At 36.6% G+C, this 15,148-nt stretch overlaps 1 protein-coding gene across 6 annotated transcripts in view; it reads left to right on the top strand.

The window, feature by feature from the left end:
• The window catches only part of ADGRB3 (adhesion G protein-coupled receptor B3), a 466,435-nt gene that overhangs the window by 198,154 nt on the left and 253,133 nt on the right, over positions 1-15,148 (top strand). For all 6 annotated transcript variants that reach the window (XM_040598982.1, XM_040598983.1, XM_040598984.1 and 3 more), the window contains 4 exons: positions 3,033-3,197; positions 4,085-4,249; positions 10,706-10,807; positions 11,342-11,448. In XM_040598982.1, the coding sequence (XP_040454916.1) occupies positions 3,033-3,197; positions 4,085-4,249; positions 10,706-10,807; positions 11,342-11,448 (539 nt within the window). The remainder of the gene's footprint in view (positions 1-3,032; positions 3,198-4,084; positions 4,250-10,705; positions 10,808-11,341; positions 11,449-15,148) is intronic.

The following is a 15,148-nucleotide window of genomic DNA, read 5'->3' as shown; positions in this document are numbered from 1 at the left end:
ACGCAAACTAGGGCATTATTTAAATCCCAGTTAAGCCCTTATGGTAAGGATTTTAAGTTCTTCATTTCTGGGCGTCAGTTGCTAAGCTACTTTCAAAAAAATATCCCTAACCAAGTAAACAATGCGTGGGCTTCATGGTAAAACTTTCATCCACTGAAACTGAAGCTAACTGAAAAAAGAAATTATTCTTTAAAAATGTATTTTAAATTTTTTGTCCATAGGTTATGATTAACTTTGATGAAAATTTTCAATATGCTTACATATATATATATGTATGTGTGTATGTATACACACACATATATGTGTGTATATATGTATATAATACCTAAGTATTGCCATAAGTTCAATAACCATAAAGAAGGTTATATACATAATAATCATAGAATCATAAAATCATAGAATCATTGTCAGGTAGCTGTAATGTGAGAAGTTTCTTTCATGAGCTCTGTCTGACAGTGCGAAGGTTACCCTTGCAGTGGGCTTGTTCAATATCCGCAGTTCACAACAGTGCTGCAAATAGATTCTTTGTGACCAGAGCTCTTCCTTGAAAGGGTTGATGGACATTTAATTAGCAAATGGTTGTTTGATGATTTGAAAACAGAGATGAAGGGAAAAACGGAACTTAATGCCTCACAGAATTTAAACCAAATTTCTCAGAATTATGTGAAACAACTTCGCTTTTCCTTCTGATCAGCAAAGCATACTCCAACTTTAGGACAAATTTGTGGAAAAGTTTTAGTGCTGAATGCAGCTGCAAAAAATTTGGATTAATCCAGTTTTTGGCCAAGTTGGCAGCTGTGCATTTTTACATGTGCCTAGACAAAAGTAATTAACATGATCTATGAGCATGAAGCAGAGTTGACAAGAGACATGCCAAATAAAAACAGCAGAGAAGAAATTAATGCATTCGCTTCACTTCAGTATTGCAAAAAACCACAAAAGTTATTACACCTAATCTGTCAAAATAAGCAGTTATTTGAGTCTTCTGGATTTTGAGCAGTCATTTGTACCTAAATTACTTTCACCAGAGGAAGTTATATGCTAGTTACTTTTAAAAGTAACAATCTGAATCTGCTGAATGTTAAGATTTGCTGTAATTTGAATGTTCAATTTTATAAGAGAATCTTCATGTTGAATTCTTTAGTCTCTTAATGATATTTCTGAAATAGAAAACTCACATGCTATTTGCTCCTAAAGATAAAGGGAGATGTATGAAATATATATGAGAAGCCACAAAATGAGTTTTCTCCAAAGACACTATAATAATTGATTCGATCTTTCCTACCCTAAATAATACTATATAGCAATGAATAAGACTGAAGAGGGTGCATTGAAAAGTAATTTCCATAATGTTTTCCTCTTCACATAGATCTTTTATGATTAATGAGTACCACTAGCTTCCATGTTTGGAAAGATTTCCATTTTCTGCAGAATAAATTATCAGGGCACAGCATCATAGCTTGAGAGGCATCTGCATTGAGAAGTGGTTCACAACCAGGCATTATATCGAATATTTAATATAGAATTTTAGGAAAAAACCTCAAACCCTCCCTTCCTTTCATTCACTGGTTACTGAGATCCTGGGCATTAGAGATAGGGATTGCATCTTTGAACTGTTCGAAATGTTCTGTGGTTACTGTCAGACAACAGTAAAATAGTTCACCTCTCTTTCACTGAATGGTGTTGCACCCATACAGACACAGTATGTCAAATCACTAACTTAAAGATTCTGCTTCCTATTTTAATTATTAAAACCGTCAACTCAGGAAGCTGCTATTCCAGCCCTCCTTTAGAAGAATGGTGAAATCAGGGGTTGGCAAGCGCACCAAGTGAAGTTACTTGTTTTCAGCGATGGTGCTTTCAGAGCAAGGTAGTTATAAAACTAGGTTTTCAAGGGCAAGTATTAATCAAAATTGTATTACAACCTAAAATTTACCAAAGTTTATACTGGGTGTAATGCAGGTGCAATGAGGAACTGATGATTGCTGGTCTGTATGAATGCAGGATACTGAATTAGCACAACCAGTAATAACACATTTCATAATGCTTAGTTGTTTTCAAAATTACTGTCTAGTCCTGTCATCTATTATAGACCATATATTTTTCAATTGTATGGGAACTTAATTGGTTTGTATTTTTTATTTGTTTTGGTTTTTAATGTTTTCATTTACCTCAAGAAGCTTTCTGATGTACGAAATTAAAAATCACAGTCCTAAACCTTTACTCATGGGAATCTGCATCCAAACTCGAGTGTGTGGGATAGTACAAAATACTAAATACAGAACCGGTCACCATATCCATATTGTTTAAAAGTTCAGCTTGACAAATTCAGAAAGATTATGCAATATGCATAATTACAGAAGCAGAGATGAGGAGGAAGGCAGGATGTTTCTGCCCTCCAACATTTTATCTCAACAGAATGTTGAACAACTGGGGTCATTTACCTGAAGGAAGCATGAATGATAAACGTATATCAGTATTGCAACTATAGAGAACAGACACTGTATGTGAGGCAAAGTGGTAACTCCTGTTTTCCTTTTCCTATTCAACTAAAGAGACCTGATTTCACAGTCAGGACCCAATAATCTTGTAAACTGGCCCATCTGAGTGCTGCAGCTGTAATAAAACCCTTTTGAAGGGCTCAGGGTTTACATCATGCAAGATTGGCCCACATTTTTGCCTAAAAAGGCAAGACCAGCCTTTTTAATAAGGCCTTGTATTTAATAAGGCCTCTCAAACTGTACATGAGCAAAATCAAAATTTAGCCTTTGCTGTGTCAGCATACAATTAGAAGAGATGAAATGTTCTTTACTTCAACAAAAAGGAAAACCATTTTAAATTTAATTAGCACATAATGGCGGTTTCTGTATTTGATTGCTGTAAGAAATCAACTGTCTTTAGGCCAGGCCCAGTCCGAGGGGCTGCGTTCAAGTCCGCGCTGAAGCCCCTTAGCTTAGGGTGCAGCTGCGAGGCCCTGCCTCTCTCAGGTGGTAACTCTGCTGTGTCCATCTCTTATGTGCCTGCCGCGGCAGTGGACGGACAGTGGCAGGAGTGGAGCTCGTGGAGCCAGTGCTCGGTGACCTGCTCCAATGGCACCCAGCAGCGGAGCCGGCAGTGCACAGCAGCGGCCCACGGCGGCTCCGAGTGCCGAGGGCCCTGGGCTGAGAGCCGGGAGTGCTACAACCCCGAGTGCACGGGTGAGTACCGAGGGCGGGCGGAGCAGCCGTGCTGCCCCTCCTGCCGAGGGCCGGGCCGGGCAGCCTGGCTCCGGGCCGGGAGCCCCAGGGTGGGAGCCGGGGGCACAGCGGCCGGCGTGGGGGCTGCCGCAGGCCTCAGCGCGCTGCGGAGGGGCGCAGCAGCCATCTCCAGAGGGAGGCCTGGGGCCTGGCTTTCCTGTATTTGGTAAGATACAAAGCTGAAGAATATGTTCGGAAAGACTGTGTGGTGGGCTGCATATCAGCTTTCCAGTTTTATCACTGTCTAAAGGACATTCACCAGCTTTAGAAAGATATGTTTGAGGCCTAAAGAACTGGATAAAGTGTTTCATGAACCTAGAAAGTGAACGTGTATGACCTGATTCCCTTTTACGCTGATCCTCTGGCACTACAAAAGCAGCCTTCCAGGGTGGGTAAACTACATTTATTCCAAGCCTCATTTGTGCTTTCAAAGCATATAAAATCCAAGCTCCTAAAATATAGGCAAAAATGTTTTTATTTAGTTTTTAAAGGGTTCTTAAGCATGTTGTAATGTATATTGTTACCATACAACAGCACTATGTAAGTATGTAAGAAAACAAACAAACAAAAGGGACAACATCGGTTTTGCACTCTTGCGTGAATGTTAATGTGCAGCAATTCTTTTTATTTTATCTTAAGATGCAAGTCATTTAGACAACAATCCCAATCCCTTATTTAGGAGCCAAGTAGAGACTTCCCCATCTTCCATGTGCCTAGATCTACTACTTCTGTCACCATTAGTCATATTAGAGAGGCTTTCTTCTCTTATGCAGGTGAAGAATAACCTATATATATCCTCCTTTATGACTGTCATTGTGTCACCACCCTAACGCTATTTTTCCAAACAGCAAATGGCCAGTGGAACCAGTGGGGCCACTGGAGTGGCTGTTCCAAATCCTGCGACGGTGGCTGGGAGAGGCGGATAAGGATCTGTCAGGGTGCTGCCGTGACTGGGCAACAATGTGAAGGAACTGGAGAGGAAGTTAGACGGTGCAGTGAACAGAGGTGTCCTGGTGAGCCAAAAACATAATCACTATTTTTATCTACACAACAGTATGGCTTACTTTAATGACTAACTTTAGGAAAGACAAGATCAACATCCACAGAGCAATAGCCATAAAATGCCGCATCTGGCCTAGCTTCAGACAAATCACTGCTGTTTTTCTCAGTATACTAAGTTGTGTTTAGGTACCTGGGTGTAAACTAGACCTATTGGATATATAAGCATACATATATGCTTAATATATATCAAATATATATTAATATATATATTTAATAAATTAAAATACCATAGTAAAGGAAGTTACCAGATAATTATATCATTGTCTAGGCATGTCTGTATTTGAAGTGGCAATGACTTGTTACAGAAATTCTCTTTGAAGGCACTGTTTCTCAGAATATCAGGGCTGGGTTTGTAAATTGTGGAATTCCTTCTATAAAGTGTATAAGAGACCTCTGTAATACATTTGGGGTAAATTCTGGTGCAGTGAAGATGAAGGAAAAAGTGAGCCATACTGTACTGTATAGAATGAATGAATACCTGAGCAAAATTTCATAAAAAGGAAAGCAATTTGAAATGAAAAAGGAATGTCTGTTTTGTTTTAGTATGATGCTTAAATACATTTCTGTGCAGCAATTTTTACTTTGCCCTCCTAACAAATTTGTCTTTCCCTCTGACAGCTAATAAAAATGTACTTTTGAGCTTCTTCAAAAGTGATTAATAAAGAACAGCTGGTGAATCTGATGATCTTTATCTGTAAAGACACATTGTCCTAACGTAAAAGAATGCATTGTTGGATAGGCGTAAGATACAAGGTGTAAGTAGTGTAGGATGTCTTAGCCAGTCACTTGGGAAATTATGCATTCTGAACTGCAAACCAGGAAGCAGCAAAAATCAATCTAGCAATCTCTGACTTCTGGATATTTCGATGGCTATTTTCTCTGATAGTCAGAGAAAGGACTTAAATGGCAGGGATGCTGTGGGTCAGGAACTGGGGAATACATCAGATGTGAATTTTATCAAGCCCACATTTTCATAGGCAGCATACTTACCTCTTGACAGCCACCAAAGAACAGTTTTCAAGGTATTTGCAGTACAGTGGAACAATGAATCTCATTGCATTTGGAGAACAGCAAATGGACTATTTCCAGTTATAAAGTTAGAATGCTATACTGGAGAAGTTAACCAAATTTAATTTGCTTCTCAAATGATCTCTTTAATATTAATCAAACATTCATTATTTGAAAAGCACCACAAAACAGTATTTGTTAGACTCTTAAACAAATTATGATTTCCATAGTTAATGCAGACTTCCCCTATAAAAGCACAGCATTTAGAGAAGGTTTTTGTAAATCTTCTCAATAAGCAGATACTCAGATCAACCACCTTCTGCTTATAAAATCGTTCTTGAAATAATTTGCATTTGTATATTTAAAAGTAAAACCATGCAGTCCAATTTTCAAAGGTTGCCACCTACTGTTAATAAAATATTTTACAGATGTATTTACAAGTTAAATGCACACAGAGCATTATTTGCCATTTGGTAAATTTATTTATTTACTTGATTAATTCCAGATTAGAATCAGTACGCTTATAAAAACTGTAACCTAAGGCAGCTTTTAACAAGCTATACTTATGCAGAAGATTATACATGAATAACAGATTTAATTTATCTGTTTCTAGACTGACATTTACTAAAGCATCTCAGATTTAAATGTATACAGTGGATAATTTACCAGAATTTCATAAAATGGTATACAGATTTACATTTTATAAACACCAAGCAAAATTGAAAAGTACTGTAGAGATGGTCATTCAAAGTATAAGCAAATTTTATCATTTGTATGCTTTTATTTCATAGTTATAAAACAGTTCAGAGAAGCTATTTTGTCTCAGTGTTTTCTTTTTCTCTGTAAGTCATTTAGAAACAGGAGAGACTAAAATGTTAATTTTTTCTTAGTTTAACAATAATTTTCCATTAGCATAAGACCAGTTCCTCATCTCGGTAGACCTGCATAACGTATTTGTAAAGTGAATGAAACTGCACCTGTCTGTATCACCCAGAGGTCTATAGACGTATAGAAAGTTAAATTATAGCTGACTCTAAACCGTGGAAGCAAAAAAAAAAGAATAAAACCTTTTTCTATTATGCTGGCTGCTGTTAATAAGATACTTTGCAAACAGAGCTGTTTACTTGATTGACTGAAAATCTTGACTGGATTTCTTGTAGTTGGAGTTCTGCATTATCTGATTATACAAGATTTTCTTCATAGTCAATCAGTGGTTCTCTTCAAATGGTTCAGGCAGGGAGTGAATTACACCAGACACTCCTAGAAGCTGAATATAACCAGCACTAAGAAAGGCAGGCTGAGAAATATTATCTGAATAGCTGGTTTCTCAAACAACTTGGTTTCTGGACAAGCGTTGAATATCTTTCTTTGTAATTTATTTGTATTCCAAATATATAAAAAAAAAAAACAAAACACAAACAACTGTAGTTGTTTCCTTCCATTGTGTAATAATCTGAGAATGAAAAACAAATATCTGAAGGTATTTTGGCTTCAGTCATTGCTCCTTTGTTGTATCCCAAATGTCTAAAGTCAGATTTCACTTCAGTAGATCAGCAGTGTTAAGGATTTAGTACTCTGCACTCAAAGTATTCTTTTGTGAAGAATAAATTAATAAAATTTGAAACAAATCATAGAAAGGAAAAAACCTTCTAGATTTTCTAAGCAGCTAGTCATGCAAGAATTACTGTGCAAAACTTAGGATGAACGAACAATTGGACTGTCCCATAGGAATAAAGGAGAGAGCTAGGTAATAAAAGAAATTGCAGCCCATGACTGGTAAGGTCTAATGGCAAGCTGATGAGAAACTTCCAGATAAATGTGTAAGAGGCATAAGGTAAGTCTCATTGAATGTGTTGGTAAAAACTAAGAGATGTGAGAACTGAGAGCAAAATACAATATTATTCAGGAGAGAAGACTTTGGTAAATTTATATTTAAAAAAATAGCACCATTTTCTTAGGACAGTTTTAAGAATATATTAGGTTTCAGTAATGTAGCATTGGTTTCTAGAAATCATTCCATTATTGTTAATTCTATATGGGTTTCAATATTTATGCTTTACTCAGATTTTACTCAAAACAGACCCTCAATATTTTTCTTGTAAGTCTGTTGTCAGTGGTAGAAAACATCGGAAATGTTTTGACCAAAATATTGCTTAAAACAACGATAACAATGATTGTTTGTTAACAAAAAGGTAACAGTGCATAACTGCTGCCAAAGACTGGCTAATGATTTCCTACTGAAGGTAAAAGGTTTCTTCAGAGGCAATACTAGCTAAGTGTATTATATATAAGATAGAATATGAGAAGGGTGAAGATTCAAATAACTGTCAACAACTAAATAATAAAATTGAACCTGTGGGTCTTGTTTTGTCTCTGTTTGCAACACAGACAATTGTTTTTTCTGTTGCCTTTGTTTAAGATAATTTTGCCTGTGGCATTGAATTAGGATTCAAGAGAGGAACTGTAGTTCTAGCTTCATTTGTGAGCTACTGTGTGCTGTTGGCTAATTTGCTTCACCCTTTCATTATCCTTTCCCATATTTGTTAGTTGCCTAGGTAGATTGTAAATTCTGCAGGATTGTACATGTCTCTTGCTTTGTTTGTGTGTTGTACAGAGCTTCCTCAGATCCCAGGTGGGTTGATTGCCTCTTGGAGACACATGTCTTCTCACCGATAATGTCAGAGGAAGACTGTGCTTCTAGACCACTGTCTTAGTTGAGTGTTTGTGCTTAGGTGGGATGAATTCAGGCCTATCAATTCAGGAGTATAATGTGGTGAATTTGAGTACATGTTCTGTGTGGGAAGATATTGCTGAATCATATCATCAGTGAAAGAAAGAGCTGCTTTTTATTTGCCAATTTTAGCAAATTTACCTCAGTATTTGCTGTTTCCTTCTAAATTGTAGCAATTCTCCATGATTTTGTACAGCTAACTTACATTTATCTGTAGGTGAATTATGAATTAATTGTGCCATAGTTACAGAAATATTTGAAGTGGCCCTGAGCAGAGCCAGCAGGGCCAGCAAAGCTTTTTAACTCAGATATAATACCACTCCAGCATGACTGTAATGTCTCCATGGGCAATATGGGATGGAGCCTCACAGATGCTTTAATGTGGGTGGATGCCTGATTAGTAAGCTCTGCCAGATATACTTCAGCTTTGAGGAGAACTGGTTTGCTTTTTATGCACAGCATTCCTTGATCAAAGGTATTTGTACAATGCATCGAGAGGTACAGAGTCAGCCAGGGACCAAGAAAACTTCTTTACCCGAGCAAGTGTTACTTTTCCAAGCTCTGACTTGCTGCTCACCTCTTTCTTGATAACCCTAGGTCTTGGGAATGCCTTTTACTTTGAACATAACATACAGGTGCACAGATTATCTTTGGTACTAGGCTTAAGTTAAAATGTAATCTTGAGTTGTGAAAAATGTGATGCAAAGCATACAAGTATTACCCTTCCAAATAGATAGGAAATCTCTGATATTGCCTGTGACTTACTAAAGTAAAAGAGAAAATATGATGTATATATAGTACGCATATATGTGCATGTATATATATCTTTTAGAAAAAACTCACATTAACATTCCATATTTGGAGGGAAGTAAGAGTTTTAGTTCTGAGAAACAACACCTAAAGTGTTGATTAGTGAACATAACACATTTGAAATGGCCACAGCTGCATGAAAAATATACTTCCTAAAGAGCTCTAAGCTTTAGCCAGTTTATGTAATTTATAATATTACCTCCATATTATGTTAATTTACACTCCCCAAATCAGAACACTTCTTTTGTTTATAAGGTCATAATAGAATGGTAATTGCATTTCCTTATGTCACCAGATGGCTTGGGTTTATCAAAATCTGGCTTTCCCCACAGTAACACTGGCCTGGTGCATTCACTTCTCGTGCATCTCTGAAGCAGTGTTAGTATTCTAGTTTATGAGTATAACCAGCTCTCTTTGGGTTTTGCCATTAATGGATCTCTTGCTTTTACAGCAGCACCAACTGTCTTGATTTACGATTCAGAAACGCTGATGGTGAGGCAAATTTAGCAAGCAATTTTTCTGCCCAACTGTGAATCATATTAGTATTACTGAACCATCTGCTAGGTATTCTTTGTCCTCCACAAAAAGAGGGTACAGTTTTCTGCAAAAGTCTGCTCAGTTCCCTTACTTACCTCACTTTCCCATCAGCAGAAGTGCAAAACAGGGAAGATGGACAGTTTTATGGGTTAGGTAATGGGATGGGCAGAATCTGTCATCTGTTCCTTCCTGCTAGAGATTTCCCATGCAACTATGGGTGAATCATTGAATTACTTTCTGCCTTATCACCCCATCTGCTATAGTGACAGAATTTTCTTTCTCTTTTCCTTTTTCTTCTTTTGTAACCACTTTGCTATAATACAGTGAGGTTACAATTTTCCTGAAAAAAAAAAAAATAAAATATATATATATATATATATATATATATATATATATATATATATTTATAAAATAATACTTTTAAGCAACTCATGGCTTTACTCTGCTAAACCTGGAATTAATTAGATTTCAGTAACTAGCATTTGCCAGTGCTTTTTGTTGTGAGATGACTTCAGCCAGATGTTTGCTGTGTTAATCTAATTTACTCAGAAATTGTAAACTGGGAATCTACAGTAAAAGTACAAAGAGAGAAAACATCTGTAAGTCATGACCATGAGAAAAAAAAACCACAATGCATTTGCAGAACCTTTTTTTTCCCCGTGTGCTACTGTTACCATGAATTTGTGAAAATATTTTTTTCTCTTTAAATGGTTTTGCAATAACCAGTAAAAGGCAGTTTCATTTTATAGCCACTCAGTCCCACATTATTGACTATACTTGCTTAATTACCAACTTGTACTGAAACACATTTCAAAGAAATGACCTGCTTTTCGGTCTTCAGAATGTACAGCTCTCATTTGATACATTTAGCACATTCACTTTTTCAACAGTGGTTTCAGAACTGATTCTTTCACATGCAGTTTAGGTTTCAGAAAAATCTTTTAAAATTTTAGTGTAAGATAAGCAACACAGATTGTAGCATTTTAATTATCATCATGTTCTGATAGATGCTTAATGTTATTGATCAAAATAGAGCAGCAAGAAAAGATTCAAAGCTATCAATATTGCATCTACAACCTAAAGAGTGTTTGTTTGCTGAAGAGTAAAGACATGGGTTATATGAAATAAATACCACCACAAAGACAAAAATTACAGGGTTTGTGTTTTTTTATTTTTGTACTTAATTCTTTAAATCAAACCAAATGATGTTAACATATACATTTCAGGAAGAGTTACGACAAGACTGAAGAGCTACTTTTCTGACAGAAAATATCGTGTTTATATTAATGTTTCTACTTAAATTCTCATTTCTAAATGGCAGCACCTTATGAAATATGTCCTGAAGACTATTTGATGTCAATGGTGTGGAAAAGGACCCCAGCTGGGGACATGGCATTCAATCGATGTCCTCTCAATGCCACAGGTACAGTACTGCTTTGAAATTATATGATAATAAAAATGGGGAGAAATCTTTTGCACTATGTTTTAGACATAATTACTAGACTCATATATATATGTCTATATGCATATATGTGAATGTATTTATATAAACCCCACATCTTTACATATGCATATACGTACATATACTGTCTCTTATGGCTTACATATATGTATGGGCCTGTGGTGTATATATATGTATATAAATACATATATATGCTTTATAGCCAGAGAGAAAAAGCTGAGAAGAAAACAACTTGACAGGACCTATCAGGCAAAGCGATGAAAATGAAGCAAAACATAATTTATTTTTTTTTTTAATTACAAAAACACTGCTAAAAACCCACTAGGTGAACATTAAAGTATCTTTCAGAATCTTATACTACGTTATGCGGATGATCATTGCATGAAATTGTTTCTGTGTGTGCTTTTAAAATAACATGGAATGTAGTTTAAATAAGGTTCATTCTTTCCAGTTGCTCTCACTTACACAAATATTTTCTGTCTTTGTGACTTGCAGGCACCACTAGCAGACGCTGCTCTCTCAGTGTTCATGGAGTGGCCTTCTGGGAACATCCAAGCTTTGCTAGATGCATATCAAATGAGTACAGACACTTGCAGCATTCAGTAGGTGCAAAGCCAGCTTTAGTACTTGCTCTGTTTATTCATTACTAATAATTGGTGTGAAAAAAAACTTACTTATTTACTCTCAAGTCAGATTTCTGATAAGAAATGCCAGGGGGGAAACAGATCTAAGAAAGAATAATTTATATTAAACTATATTATTTTGATCTTGTATATTGATGGTGTTTGAGTGAAAGAACCTTTGTCTTACTGTAGAAATAGAAAAATGAATCAGATTCCCTTCTTTCATGTCCACTGTGTGCAATCTTTATAGGTGTCAGAGGTAAGATGTATTTTGGTTTATTAGAAAATGAGGTGTGAATAAATGAGATCTACTGGAAGAGTGACCTGCTGAGTAATTTTATTATACTATGAATTCTTTAATTGCACACTAGGAAGTCAGAAATTGTATTTCTTTTTGCTGTCAAATTTAGAACTTCACCTTCATATGTAACAATAGGAAATTATTATAAGGTAAAGCTACTGCAGTGTCTTGGACAAAGTAAAGTAACTCTAGATGAAGAAATATTATCGGATTTTTTTCAGTATGCTTAACAAAAAGTTTCTTTGCAAAGTATATACATTATACATTTATCTACTGCCTAAATACATTTATATGCATAGATGCAATACATTGTATATATTTTGCATTATAAATGTGCTAACATGGTATATGCTAGGTATATTGATTACATTCTATTTCCATAGTTGGAGCATTCAGCCAGGTTAATACTATTGTGGGAAGAGCTCCTTTGATGATTCTCATGGGCAATGGTTTTTGCCTGCATGATAAATTTTACTGACACTCTTATTACTCTCACTCCTTTTCCAAAGGCCACTGACCCATTAATCATTTGGCAGAAGAGCACTAATACAGCCATGTGCTTCATAACTTCCCAAACTCTCAACAAGTGCAACACTTTTGTAGAATGTTTAAAAATCTTTGGTGGCTTGAAAAGTAGTTGTCTGGCTGTCATTACTCAGATCTGGCTTGCCAGTTATAGGAGATTTTGATTAATTCCTTTGAGCTGCATTTCTGTTTCATTAGATTCCAACTTAACTGAGGTCTGGGATTCAGTTTCAGGGTAAGCCAAAGCAAGCATTGTTTTTAAAATAACAGAAGAAAGTGTCAAAGCAATTTTCCCCAGTACAGAGAAACTTTCCTATTTTATATAGCTGTTTGCATGCTGCTCTATCCCTTTAGTGTTCACAATTGAAAAAACAACATTGTTGGCTTTAACTGTTTTGCATTTTATATTTTTTGATATTTTATTCTTTTGCAACAGCTGCATATAGTATGTCTAAATGTACTTTATGGGCATGGACAGGAATAAATTTGTATTTCATTTACTTAGAATCTGGATTTTTGTAAATAGCACAATGACTGTGGGTAATATATATACAGGTTTGAATACTAATAGTGTCATATTGCAAAACAAAACCATTACATTTTGTGATTGAAAACATTAAGATATTTCAAAGTAAAATTATTCTTTTACTTGGTATTTTTGCATTTAAATATTACAATCTTCAGAAATATTTAAAGGATTTTGAAATATTTTAAAGGATTTATTAATCTTGACCTGCCTGACCAGAAGACCATCTCTTTAGAGTTTTGTTCCTCTGCCCTTACATTTCCACATTTCATATCAACATTCATAGCCTTGATCCTCATGCCACTGATTCTGTAGTGATATTCAGTCTCTTCTTTTTATGTTATTGCTAGAAGTTGTTCATAAGCAACTCAAACAGTGGGAATTGCTTTTTCATGTTGTTCAGTGGTTTGACTCACCTGGTTAACTTTTGGTGTGGCACTGATATTTTGCAAAGAGCTACAGTCTGCCTGGCAGGAAAGGGTCATTGTTGGACAAAAGGAGGAATTTCTAACCCAGATCAGATTTATCTATTTTTCTATATTTCCTTTTTAAAAATATTAAGTATGATTAGAGCACACTGTGAAATAATCTTTTGCCAAAAAAAAATTTAAAATAGTTAAATCTTCTTTAAAATTACACGATCATCTAAACATAGTCTTATTGCTGCACAAAAATTCAGTGTAGTTTAATACAAATTAAAGGAGAAAAGTGGATTTCTTTTACTCTTGGGAGCTGTTCACAAGGAAAATCTTCTTCTCTTACATCTTTCTGCTTCTCAAAGTGAACAACAGCGTATTTAAAGAATGGTAGAAAATAGAGGTGAAGACCTATAAGGTCATCGCCTTGCAAATGTAGGCTTGTCCCCCCACGATACATATGTCAGCTCTATAAATCCCTGAAAACAGGGCTTTATAAGGAAGCTGCTGACAGACGGTGTTGCTATAATAAATATGTGTGCTTATGAAAGCATTTATGAGGTGCCTCAGTGCACTTAACTTACCCATAATGTTATTTTATGAACTCAGACCAGGAGTAGTGTGGGGTGTCACTCAGTTCTGTGAATGTTCCGGAAAATCTGAGTCTGAGCTGAATTCCTTTCATGTCTTACCTGAAATACATAAAACAAAAGTGGGTGTACAGTCTTCAGAACTGATATTTCTGAAGTTGATTTAAAGCTGTTGATATACATAATATACATACAGTAATTAATACATTAAGGCTGCACGCCTGGAAGAATACAGACAGGTTCCTGTCTCTCTGCCCCCCAAACAAGCCACATACGATCCAGAACCACCCCAGAAGTCATGTTGTGGAATTCACATGGTGCTGTGCCAAAGCAAATACTCTCTAAAGAAATTTCAGTTGCTTTATGCCAGGAGACAGAATACTGCCTTGACTACAAATCCTGCTAGCATGGCCACACGTGTTCTGGACTGGAAGCTTACTGTTATACTAGTACATAAATTAAACAGCGTGACTGCCCAGGCTTAGGCAATGTCCTTGCATTCATCCACACTATGTAACTGTTTTATCTATCAGCATACTCACTGACATGATTTAAGACCATACTGGAGAGTGCTCTCCCAAACAATGCCTAGCATCCTTTAGAGGATAGCATGGCAGAGAGACCATTCCCAGCAGTCAATAAAACCATTGTTTTCTGGAACAGAGGACAGGAAGAGAGTTTAGCTTGAAGCATACAAGCTGTCTGTGCTCATTGGCCTCAGGGCTAGACAATATTCCCATGGCTATTTTATTTGTCTGTATTTACTATTTATATAGTAAAAACAACTTACCTTTTGGCAGCTTGGACTGTCAGTACAGAATTTCAAAGCTGCATGTGTCCCTCAGTGAGGCCACACCTAGACTACTGTGTCCAATTCTGGACTCTCCAGTACAAGAGGGGTATGGTGTTACTGGAGCAAGTCCAGCAAAGGGCCACTAAGATGATTAAGGGACTGGATCCATCTCCTATGAGTAAGGGCTGAGAGAGCTGAAGCTGTTGAGAAGAGAAGCCTAAGGAGGGATCCTATTAATATATATAAGTACTGGAAGGGAGGGTACAAGGAAGCTGCAGCCAGCCTCTTTTCAGTGGTGGCCAGTGACAGAACAAGAGGCAATGGGCACAAACCAAAACACAGGAGGTTGTCTGAACATCAGAAAACACTTTTTCACTGGGAGGGTGACTGAACACTGGCACAGGCTGCCCAGGAGGTTGTGGAGTCTCGATCCGTGGAGACGTTCAAAAGCCACCTGGACATGGTCCTGGGCAACTGGGTCTAGGTGACCCTGTTTGAGCTGGGGGGTTGGACCAGATGACCTCCAAA

Source organism: Falco naumanni, chromosome 6, assembly GCF_017639655.2.
Source record: "Falco naumanni isolate bFalNau1 chromosome 6, bFalNau1.pat, whole genome shotgun sequence".
In the NCBI taxonomy this organism is placed as follows: domain Eukaryota; kingdom Metazoa; phylum Chordata; class Aves; order Falconiformes; family Falconidae; genus Falco; species Falco naumanni.
The sequence above is the reverse complement of the archived record's forward strand: the minus strand, read 5'-3'. Positions and strand labels throughout refer to the sequence as shown.